The sequence below is a fragment of the Carica papaya genome, chromosome 2, assembly GCF_054855325.1.
Source record: "Carica papaya isolate Zhongbai chromosome 2, ASM5485532v1, whole genome shotgun sequence".
Lineage (NCBI taxonomy): Eukaryota > Viridiplantae > Streptophyta > Magnoliopsida > Brassicales > Caricaceae > Carica > Carica papaya.
The window spans coordinates 31,991,037-32,002,507 of record NC_142310.1 but is presented as its reverse complement, the minus strand read 5'-3'; the positions used below and the strand labels follow the sequence as shown (position 1 = coordinate 32,002,507).

Sequence of the window (11,471 nt, the reverse complement as noted above, 5' to 3'; positions counted from 1 at the left end):
GAAGTTGCTTATTAATTACTCAAACATGAAATCAAACTTTAGAATTATGTTAGTGAGTTCTAAGTTGGCGCGGACCAAATGTTACCTATTTTGCATACACTTGACAACCATGTCAATAGATTATATATACTTTCAAATTGAAGTATGTTATGCTAATTAGATTAGTCAATGGATTTACTGCGTTTTAATCATGATTAGCCCAATCGACGGTCAAATCTTTACCCAAATTAGGAACAAATATACCTACACATTCGGCAAAAATTTGACCTAATCTGCTACCAACATGAAAAGAGTAGCCTGGTCCGACGAGAATCAAATTCTTTTTTTTACGTTCACTACCCAAAAGGAAAAAGAAAAAAAGAAAAAGAAAAGGAGATTTGAACCTTATTCTGGCACTTTTCCCTATCAGCAATCTGTAATATATACACACACACACACACTTATATATATATATATATATATACACACACGTACATGTGTATTATGATAGATATGCTGAAAAAATGGAAACCCTCCAAAATTAAAATCAAAAGATTCTTTAGCATACTTGATATTTGGTTCCTACCCAATCCGTATAATTTCCTTTCTTTTTAAAATTCGCAAGGTTTAATTAGTGCCCGCGATAAGGACATCAAATTTAATTATATGATTTAAAACATTAATTAAAATAATTAATTCGGCCTGTTTAAATTAGGATTAGGGGTGTAAATGTGATTAATGATTAGTGTTTTTTGTAACATTGAATTTAAAATTTTTGGATGGCGTTAACAATTTAACACGCATAAACGTTTTATTTCCTTTATTTGACAATATGCAAAAACGATGGCGTTTCGATCAAATCTAATAATCTTAAACGTCATCGTCTTCGTCCCTCGTTAACCCTGCAATCGCACCAAACGAAACAGAAACCACTTTGGTTATTCTTCATTTCCGCTTCTATTTACCACTTCGCCCTCTTTACGTCCCAAGGAAAACACAAACAAAAAGGTGATATTATCATCTGTAAAGGAAGAAGGGGAAAGGAGAAGCAGGAGGAGGAGAAGAAGGTGGAGGGGAGAGGAAGAAGAAGCTTAAAGTTTTTTAAGCTTTAAGTCATTCTTGTTTGTTTCTTTTAGATGATGTTGTTTCTCTCTGCTCCCCCGAGAGAAAGAAACAAAACAACAGACACCATTTCTTTTGGATCTTTCACATGCCCAACACCTCTTTTCCTCTGTTTTTGATGCAATCATCGTTTAAGATACAAACAAATTTTTGTTGACATGAACGCTCGAGCAGTATTTTCCACCCATAAAACCTAATAACAACGATGAACCCACGCGCCGTTTTCTTGAATTCCCGTCCGTAGCCTGCCGTTCATTGACTTCCTCGTTTCTTTTTCTTGATTGAAAATCGTACGTTTTTTTTTTTTTTGCCTTAGATTCTTCTTTCTTTAGTTGCTATGGGCGATCTTCAGGTTTGCTCGTCGGCGCAGCGAAACAATGACGTGCCAAGAGAAGGTCGCCCGTGCCACCTACCGTTTACGGCTTCAAAAGAAGGATATAATTCTTCGTCGATTCCGGAGGAGAGTTGGAAAAGAGCAGAGCAAGCGACCTGTGAGATTGTTTGTAAGATTCAACCCACTTTGGTTGCAGATGAGAAGAGAAGACAGGTTCTAGATTATGTTCAAGGACTAATCAGAAATTCTCTTGGATGCGAGGTGATTTTTTCTGCGTTACTGTGAGCTTGTTTTTCATTCTCTTCCTGCTGTCATATATTATTGTTTAATTACGTTGCTTTTTGTATCTTTACTCTGTCACTTGTTATGGGCATGTGGAATATGCTCTATTGGTTCTATTGATGGTTTTGTTTTGTTTTGTCAGTAGGTTACTTAAACCTCTGGTTTTTTAACTAACTTAATCATGGGTTGCTTGGGGCTTTACAATGCTTTCTTCTTAATGACTTCCCAGGCTCCAATATGGGTTTCTGAAAGAAAATATATTCTTGTAATCTCCAAGATGTTATTTTATTTCTTATAATTTGAGATGACTTATTCCAGGTTCTGGTAATTATATTTTTCTGTTTATTTGTTCTGCATTGCTATTTGCTGTTCTTTCATGTGGGGGAATGACTCTTTTCAGAGGCTGTATTGCCGTCTGAATAAGGGAACAATGTAAATGCTATTGCCTTTGCATATTATGTGGCTTAACTGACTCTTCTTTTTTTGTGACTCAGTATTTTAGCTGTAAGGATATTTCAAACAGTTTGGTGCATTATTGAACATTTAGTGTAATGGCATGCTTGATTTTAAAGTAACAAGAGAAGTGAAAGAAAGATCTGATAAGTGGTTGGTAGAGTTCTTTTTCCTCTTTGCTTTCAGAGTGAGGGATCCGGTGATATTTATACTTTAGTATTAAATCTTTGTGTTTATTCATAAGAAGCTGAGTTGCTTCCCAAATCTCATATACAGGTCTTTCCATATGGATCAGTTCCACTCAAAACGTACCTTCCTGATGGAGATATTGACTTGACTGCTCTTTGCAATCCAACGATTGAGGAGACCTTGATCTCTGAAATTCATGCTGTTCTGAGGGGAGAAGAACAAAGGCAAGATGCGAGATTTGAGGTGAAGGATGTTCATTGCATTGATGCTGAGGTACTTCTTTCCTTAATGTTTCATTTTAGGGTCCACTTCACTTGAGTTGACATCTTTTCTAGTTCTATGTGAGAATAGATTTTCTGTCTGGCAAACGGCGCCTATTTAGATATTTGAATTCTGCTAACAGGTGAAGCTTGTGAAATGCCTTGTGCAAAATATCGTGATAGATATATCATCAAATCAGTTGGGAGGACTTTGTACGTTATGTTTTCTTGAACAGGTACTTCTTTGTGACTCATAGAAATTCATAATTTAGATGTCTACTCGTGTTCTATCAGACAAAGTTTATATGTTGAAGTATTTTGATGTCTTCTGTGTTATTTCAGTGATTGACTTTATTGTTTTCCTTTTAAAAAAATCAATCATTGACTCTATGCCTCAAAATGTGTTAAATCAAAGTTGACCAAGAATTTGCTCGTAGGAAGGCATTTATCACGTTCTTGTTGTGCAGGTCGATCTTCTTGTTGGGAAAGACCATCTCTTTAAGTGCAGCATTATTCTAATAAAGGCTTGGTGTTACTATGAGAGTCGAATCCTTGGTTCTCACCATGGTTTAATATCAACATATGCTTTGGAGACACTAATCCTGTATATCTTCAATCTCTTTCATTCTTCTTTGAATGGTCCTCTAGCGGTAAGTGTTTGCAGGGTTCTTGAATCTCTTTCAGTGCTGCCCATCTTATACAATAATTTATGCAATGGTTTTGAGTTCTCTAAAATCTTTGCATTTGTACAGGTTCTGTATAAGTTTTTAGATTACTTCAGCAAGTTTGATTGGGAGAACTACTGTGTCAGTATAAATGGACCAGTTTGTAAATCTTCTCTTCCTCGTATAGTGGGTAAGAAATGTTTCCTATGTGATATTGGTGGCTTGACATTTGACATTTGTTAATTAATTCACAACCTCTTCTCTGAAGCTGCTGAGGTTCCAGAAAATGGGGGTAATGATCTATTGCTGAGTGCAGAATTTATCAAAGGATGTGCTCAAATGTTCTCTGTTCCACCAAAGGGGGATGAGACAAATCCACGAGCATTCTCCCAGAAGCATCTCAATATAATTGATCCATTGAGAGAAAACAACAATCTTGGACGAAGTGTTAACCGAGGTATGGTTTCTCCTCTCCTGTCTTCTTTCCCTTTATAGTGCTTTTAGGGTAAGACAGCCAAATAGTTTCTTGTTTTCTTTTCTCTTTTATACAAGTATTCTTGTGTTTCCTCATGTTAATGATACTACTTCCACGCAGGAAACTTTTTTCGGATATGTAGTGCATTTAAATATGGTGCCCGCAAGCTTGGTCAGATCCTTCTGTTACCAAGAGGAAGAATTGCAGATGAGCTCAAGAAATTCTTTGCAAACACTTTGGAAAGGCATGGAAGCAATCACTGGGCAGTGTCTGGTCATGAAGATTCTGGTTGTTCATCTCCATCCTTTTCGGATATATCTTCCGGAGACACTATGCTTCTAAAGCGATTGACTGATGGCTCTGTTGAGAAAACATCAGTAGCCCAAGTTGTGTCGGGATTTGGTAATGGGCCAGAAATATATTCATCGAAAGTAGTTTCCTCGCAGGTGTTGCAAGAATTATGCCATTTTGCAGATGGAAATTTTGGGTGTTGTTTCACTGGGCCTGCCAGGGAGATTATGACCTCTAGATCTGTAGATTTGAGAAGCAAAAACGAATCAGCTGATTATTTGTCTCAGGATCTACCTCAGTTATATTTCTCCGGATTTCTCAGAGTAAATGGAAATACTGAAAATGGGAACTCATGCCAAAGCATGCCACAAATACCTGTTGCTTCTGGTTTTATGTTTTCAGGTAATAATCACGAGTCTGTTAGACCCATTGGGAAGGCATCTTTCATTCCTGTAGCTAGTTTGCCAGGGAACTTACCTACTAGTTTTAGGGGAGAGTTACCTGGCAATTTTGTAAGATATGCATCTTCAAAACCCTTGTTGGACCTTACTGTGAATTATGAGAGCTACTTATGGAGTGTGTTATATGGTCAGTATTGCCATTTATTTGCTGCTTCTGCACACGTGCTGACGTATTCTCCCATCTCAGCTCAATTACAAAATAATAATCCTTGGAAAACTACCCAGCAAAATTTGCCACTGAAAGAGAATGTCTCTTCTCAAAAGGACAGAAATGATATTTCAGGAGCTGAATCTGACCATGTGAGTCCTCCCACATCATCTGGTTCTATTTTCCAATTTAGAAGGAAAGAAAATTATATGAGAATATCCCGGATAGATACCCAACATGATATATTCATTTCCGTGGGCGTTTGTGAAAAAAATTTGCTATGACCTGCAATCCACTATCTTGTCACTAATGATTAACAATCTTGCAGAATCATCATGCATGTAAAAATAGACAATCATCAGGGAGAGGAAGGTTTCAGGGAGAAGGGGCTCAGGGTCAGCAAAAGACTCTAAATAATGGACCGTCTGTAGCGCCAGAAGAGAAGAATCTGTTAGTAGAAGGTGTCCACGAGCTGTCAAAGGAAGAGTATCCAGCTCTGGAAAATGGGAAGTCAAGATCATCAGATATGCATAATCATAGGACTTCCACTTGGGGTCCTTTGAATGGTACTAATGGCCACTCTCACTTGTCAGGCAGACATGAGACGAGGACTCCTGACACTCAGCCAAGGGAAGCAAAATTAGCAGGAGGAGGAGGTAGTGTACAGATGGATTCTTCAGGCAGCAACTCTTGGGTGTCTTCATCAAGTCACACGGTAGCAGCAGCAACAGCAGCAGAGACACCTGCCAAAAGCAGTAGTGCAAGGTAATAGACTCTCCTATGTCCATTGTTCCTGCTCCGGTTATATATACTACAGTCCCGACTGATTAATGTTCATGGGTGCGCTTTTTGGTTGTAGTACGGTGGATCAATCGTACCATCTGATGAATGAAACTGATTTCCCTCCTCTGTCACTATGAAAGGTGGTTTTGGAACTGACTGAAAGCCTTTGGAAACTAAATTTCCCAGCTGGAAGAAATGCTTTTTACTTCTTCATCCTCTTCTTTTTGTCTGCATTTCAATCTTTACCTCCGAGGTGGTTTGTTCTGAGTGTGGCTGTGGGGGTTACAGAATACTTTTTTTGACTTTTGTACATTTTGATCTGGGTGTTTGTATACCTGCGTATATGTTGGCTGTCATGGAGTGGATTTTAGCTTCTTTTTCCTTCCCCCCCCCCCCCCCCCCTCTCTCTTTATATGTAGTGAATTTTCATGTAGAGAACAGGAAAGGTTTGTGTAGATATTCCTCTGTGGAAGCATGCAAATTTGCTTGTATTGTTGATGAAAAGTTTTAGCTCGTTGCAGCTGAGAAATGTAAAAAAAACAAAAAACAAAAGAAAGAAAAAAAAAAACAACGAAGTAGATTTCTTTTTTGGGAATATATGTATTGTTCATCTTACTGTTCATAAGGATTTACTAAATGATGCTGTAAGAGAGAGTTTCAGAAATAATAAAATAATTTTAGTATTTAAATCTGATTTAATTATTTATTAATACTTATTTATTAGGGTAATAATTACTTAATAAATTTATGTTATTTGACAAATTAATCTAGGAGCTACCTGATGTATTCAGTTGCAATAATATTTTTTATTGTTAATATCTTTAAAATGCATATGATTCAAAGAAAGTCCGGTCCACTATCTTTTGATATTTTTTCTTATATAACAAATAAAAAGGTCTTTTAAATACAATATATTATATAAATATCTATGTTAAATTACGATATAAATAATTACGAAATAAATAATTATTTTCATTTTATACCCATTTCATCCCACTAAATAATTTTTTTTTAATGTAAATTATTAATTATTATTGATATTATTTTATGTTATTTTTCACTTAGAATAAAGTTAAGGGGTTATCATAAAACCTTGTTAATTTATAACAAATTGGTGAGTAACTTTATTATTGACATAATTAACTTCCTATAAATTTACAATTATGTCAATTTTCATATATGGATTTTCTTCTTTATTGCAAAAAGAAAGTAATTAATAGATTCAACGTATCTAAATCAATGCTTGATATATTATAAAATATGTTTGGTGATAAATTTGTCATCTAAGAGTCTATAAATTAGGTAAAATTTTCTTAAAAAGCTTATAAATGATCTAAGATAAACTTATATCGAAATATTAAAAGAGTGAATTTCAAGCATGCGATGATAATTTAAAATTTAAAATTAAATTTAAGCTTGTGAATTTTGAAATCCTAGACCATTGGTCTACATAGAGGAACATGCAAGACAGCTTGGCTGCTTGACATGTATACCGTATAGTATAACTTTAACATTAAAACAATAGACAAACATCATATGCTGTTGAAAACGATAGCTATGGATTTGGCATGTAACAGAACACTATATAATTGAATTGACATGAAGACTTTCTGCTGGTAATTAGGCCTAAAATTAGATTTGTAAAGCAGACTAATCACATGATTAGAGCCGTTATTGAAGGATAATCTTTCTAATTTGTTCAATCAAAGGTCCTTGTCATGTTCATATCCTCTCCTACTCAACCTGCGTTATCCTCGCTATATCCCATTCCTTAAAAACAATGACTGGATAGAGCAAGCCGCATTTCAAGCACAAAAGTGAAGGAGAAGACAAATCGAAAATATCCATCAACTTTCAACACCCACAATCAAATATAATAATATATTTTACAGACTAATCACTTTGGATTCTTCTTTGCTAAACATATCATTTTCCCACCTCCCAACCAATCATACAAGTACAAGCACACAAACAAAGTTTCTCCTTTATAATCCAAGATCCCATAAACATGCTATGTAACCAACATAACTAAACACAACAACTACATGGACAACAACTGTATCATCTGAGATTGAGACAAAGAAACAGAATGGATGGTGATATCTTAACATCTAACCGGGATGACCCTTCAGCCCGTATGTCCTAGGATTCCCAAGATATAAAAAAAGAATGGTCAACAATAGGCTCATGACCGACACATCAAAACCCTAAAGGGTGATTCCCGGTATTCTGGGAAAACCCGAAGAATAAACAATCAAGAATTTGAACCCCACAACAGGAATGGAATAAATAGAATAAAGAAACAGTACCTTCTCTAAATGATAGAACGTCAGTCTATTAACAACCTACAACACAAGCATGCCATGGAAGAGTCAGCACGTCAGCAGCCAGTTTGTGTCAATATGTGGAGCTACTTTCACTGGCAGAAAGTGAGGGGCCTTCCGACTTCATCAGACTTGATCCTTTACTACCAATGTCAAGCCCCTGTAATCGGCCAAGAGGGTCGTTCTGTAAAAGTTCTGAGATATGATGAGAATTTGCATGATGAAGATGGTGACTTGGCATGCTAGCTTGAGAATGACTGAATGGTGGCAGCTGCATATTCGGGTGGCTAGCTGGGCCTAGTTGTTGGGGAATAGGTAGAAAAGCTGAGGGGACATATTGCATGTGGTGCATTCCTAAATTAAATGACTCTGAAGGACTCATCATCTCCCCAGTGGCAATCTTGAGCCTCTCAACTTCCTTCTTTAGTGCTTCGTTTAGAGCTGCGGGATATCAATCATTAAAAACAATTTCACTATTGTCTAACATTCTTGCTGGTCAAGATAATAAGAAAGAGATACCAAAGGAGGATGCTTACCATCACGCAACTGAGCTTGTTGCTCCATAGCTTGTAACCGAAGCTTGAGCTCTGTATTTTCACTACTCAAACCAGTTGTATCCCTCTGTATAAGCAACAAGAAAGCTGAGACCATTTAGTTACTTGTAAACATCATAAACTTTTTTGATAATTCATTAAAATAACAATTTTTAGCTTTCCTGCAAAATAGCTTGCCACGTAACATAGAACTATAAAACAATATGAAGCAAAAGCATGCAGCATATTTTAGTTCAATACATCTTGCAGCGGACCTATCTAGACTGCAAACCGAGCACCATACATAATCATGATGAAGACATTAAATGCGAAATATATATTTAACCATCCTTAACAGTTTTCCTAAACAATTCCTTTCCCTTTTTGACTGCCATACACCATGGCCTAACAATAAACATAACTCTAATATCTAGCAGCTAGGCTGCTAAGGACGTGCTGGATACGTCTAATCTACAACACAAACCTGAAATAGTGTGAGCTGGGCAGACAGGGTGGTCGCTTCTGTTTGCAGAGTCTGAACTTTTCGTTCAAGTTCAAGAATATACCGAGCCTTCCTTTCCTTTGAGCGAGCTGCAGACTGCCTATTTGCCAGTATCCTGCACATGTAATAAACTCCCTTGTGAGGCTCGATTCATCTCTATGTATGTTGTATGGCATTCAGAAATTCTTTGACGGAACTCAATATCCTTGGAACCAAAAATTATCTCCCGGTTAAATCTTCCATGTTCAACAAGTCTCATGATAACATATAGCATCCCGAGTTCAGACAAATGATTAGACTTGTTTTAAACATGTTAAGCTATACATGCCAATATACTAGCAAAAAATGGCAGCTTCAATTCAAATAATGGCAACTTGGTTATTGAGCTTGAGAGAGTTGATTGAGGTGTAAAAGGCAAGAGAAGACAAGCAAAACGTTCATGAAAATCAGTGATTGAATAATTACTTGCAGTAGGATTCCAATTTATTATGAATGTAACTTATCTTTTCAAGTTATCAGGGAAAAGAATGGGTTTTTAAGGTGTAAAAATGCATGCACAGCAAGAAAGAAGAAGAAAACTTGTAAGTCCAAGATTTTCCCGTTGTTTTGCACGAATATAAAATCTGGCAAACTATATTCTCAGGGGAACCAAACAAAAGAATAGCAGAATTAGGCTGATTAGAGTAAAACCTTATCCATTTTCGCTGAATACTGCGTAAAAAGTGAAAACTTCCACTTCAAATTTGAATATGCAAATTTCCAGGAAAAAGAATTGAAACAAAAAAGAGCGTATCAACTGAAAAGAAAAGAAGAAAGAGGACCTTTTCGCGCGCTTGGGGTCAAGGTTCCAGAGCTCCGCAAGCTTATCAGGAGGCATTGCTTTCTTAGCCTCCATAATTTCCGCACCACCGTACATACTACTCCCTCCGTCCATCGAATTGCTGTGCCTGTGCCTCGGCCTCGACAACGAGGTCGTATTCGATGTGGATGACGTTGGCATCTTGTCTCCTCCTCCACCAGCAGCAGCAGTATGATCCGTACAGTTCCGTCCAGCAGCACAATCTCCGGAACCAATGCTTCCTCCAGCCAGCTTGTCAACGTCAATGTAGGTGGAGAAGACGTCATCTTCGGATCCGATCTCCTCAAAGCTAGCGGTGGAAGATCCTCCGCCCCCTCCGGCAGCTGCAGCTCCACCTCCGCTTATGGGACCAGGCGGCGGCGACAGATCCGTCATCATCATGGACATGTCGTCCGGCATTCTGAAGCTAACCTCGGAGTGGGCCCTCCTATGGTGAGGCCCACCCCTTAGGAGTGCGGGTGCGTGAAGGAGCGACGTTGGTCCGGATGAGAAGGAGGAGGTGGCGGCGTTGGGCAATGGTGAAATGTTTGGGGATGAATTGGGATTGGGTTTAGGTTTGAACTCCGGATCTTGGATCTCCATCGACATTGTTGGTCCGTCTTATCTTGTTTGTTTTGTTTTGGCGTTGGTCAATTACTTGTTTCTTCTTGGTCGTCGTCTTCTTCTTCTGGTCTCATTGGATTATGCAACACGAAACAAACCATAAATGCAAGGTTGCCTAACTCTAATAAATGTTCATCCTAATCCCCCCCTTTTGTTTGTTATTATTATTTTAATAAATTATTAAATTAATTTTCAAATGATTTAATTTATAATATTTTTAAATTTAAATTTATTTTAATCATTTTCTTAAAGATTTAAAAGATAATTTTAATTAATTAAATAATCAAAATTATTCTTTTAAAATATTTTAAAAATCATTTAAATACAACTTGATTCGCTTAATTTTTCTATTAAAAAATAAACATAAATTAAACATTTAAAATAAAAAAAACAATTAAATTATAATAATTATTGATTAGTTAAATTATTTTAAATACTAAAAAATAAATTTAAATAAAAGATAAATAATATTTTTATAAATACTTTATACCATTTCACAAAAAAAAAATTATTTAAAAAAAAAACTAAAAATTTAAATTTAATAATTAAAAAGTTAACGTGAAGGTTAATAAATAAATAAATAAATAAATAAAATATTATGTTTGAAAAGTAACGAAGAGAAGATGTGTGTGTTTTGGAACGTGAAAAGGAGATTATATTTAACACATCAATCATTATGTTTCCCTTCTACACTTCTCACGCTTGTTATCAAAATATGAATACGAGATAATCTAAATATTTAAATTCATTTTATTTTATTTTTAAAAAAAGTGTTAGTTATATTAAAAATATATTTTAAAAAATAAACTTTGACGTAAACCCATGTGCTTTTTATTACATTTGACCATGAATTCAAAGTTTTTACATTTTTCGGTTCTTGATTTGATTTATTCTCGAATCATGGATTCAAATTAAATTATTGCTTGTTACGTAGAAGATTTGATTGCCTCGAATACCTATTCGAAATGAATTGTATTTTTTTTTTATGTTAATATTAAAATATTATTGATTATATTATTATTAGTATACATATAAAATTTAATTATTAAAATAAATCTTAATCTGTTAGAGACTAATTTTAAAAACGTATAAATTATTATAAATATAAATTTTTATGCTCGAATAAGAGAACTAAAAACTTAGGCGGTTTTGTTAGTAATTAAATTTTTTATTAAGAAATTTCTCTAAAAAAAACCGTGCATTATATT

The 11,471-nt window shown here is 35.6% G+C and overlaps 2 protein-coding genes across 2 annotated transcripts; one reads left to right on the top strand and one right to left on the bottom strand.

The window, feature by feature from the left end:
- The first annotated feature begins 870 nt into the window (after positions 1-870).
- LOC110823596 (uncharacterized) lies at positions 871-6,039 on the top strand. Its single transcript, XM_022054001.2, has 10 exons — positions 871-1,696; positions 2,447-2,632; positions 2,763-2,855; positions 3,087-3,269; positions 3,372-3,474; positions 3,553-3,741; positions 3,880-4,452; positions 4,699-4,811; positions 4,988-5,424; positions 5,519-6,039. Exons 1-10 carry the CDS (start codon positions 1,439-1,441, stop codon positions 5,577-5,579), a joined length of 2,196 nt encoding a protein of 731 aa, XP_021909693.2. The 5' UTR covers positions 871-1,438; the 3' UTR covers positions 5,580-6,039.
- Positions 6,040-7,283: 1,244 nt separating this feature from the next.
- Positions 7,284-10,372, bottom strand: BZIP52 (basic leucine-zipper 52). The gene is made up of 4 exons (XM_022054000.2): positions 9,623-10,372; positions 8,784-8,916; positions 8,303-8,387; positions 7,284-8,207 (listed from the first exon to the last, which is right to left on the bottom strand). The coding sequence occupies exons 1-4, from the start codon at positions 10,246-10,248 to the stop codon at positions 7,840-7,842; spliced, it is 1,212 nt and encodes a 403-aa protein (XP_021909692.1). The 5' UTR covers positions 10,249-10,372; the 3' UTR covers positions 7,284-7,839.
- Positions 10,373-11,471: the final 1,099 nt, after the last annotated feature.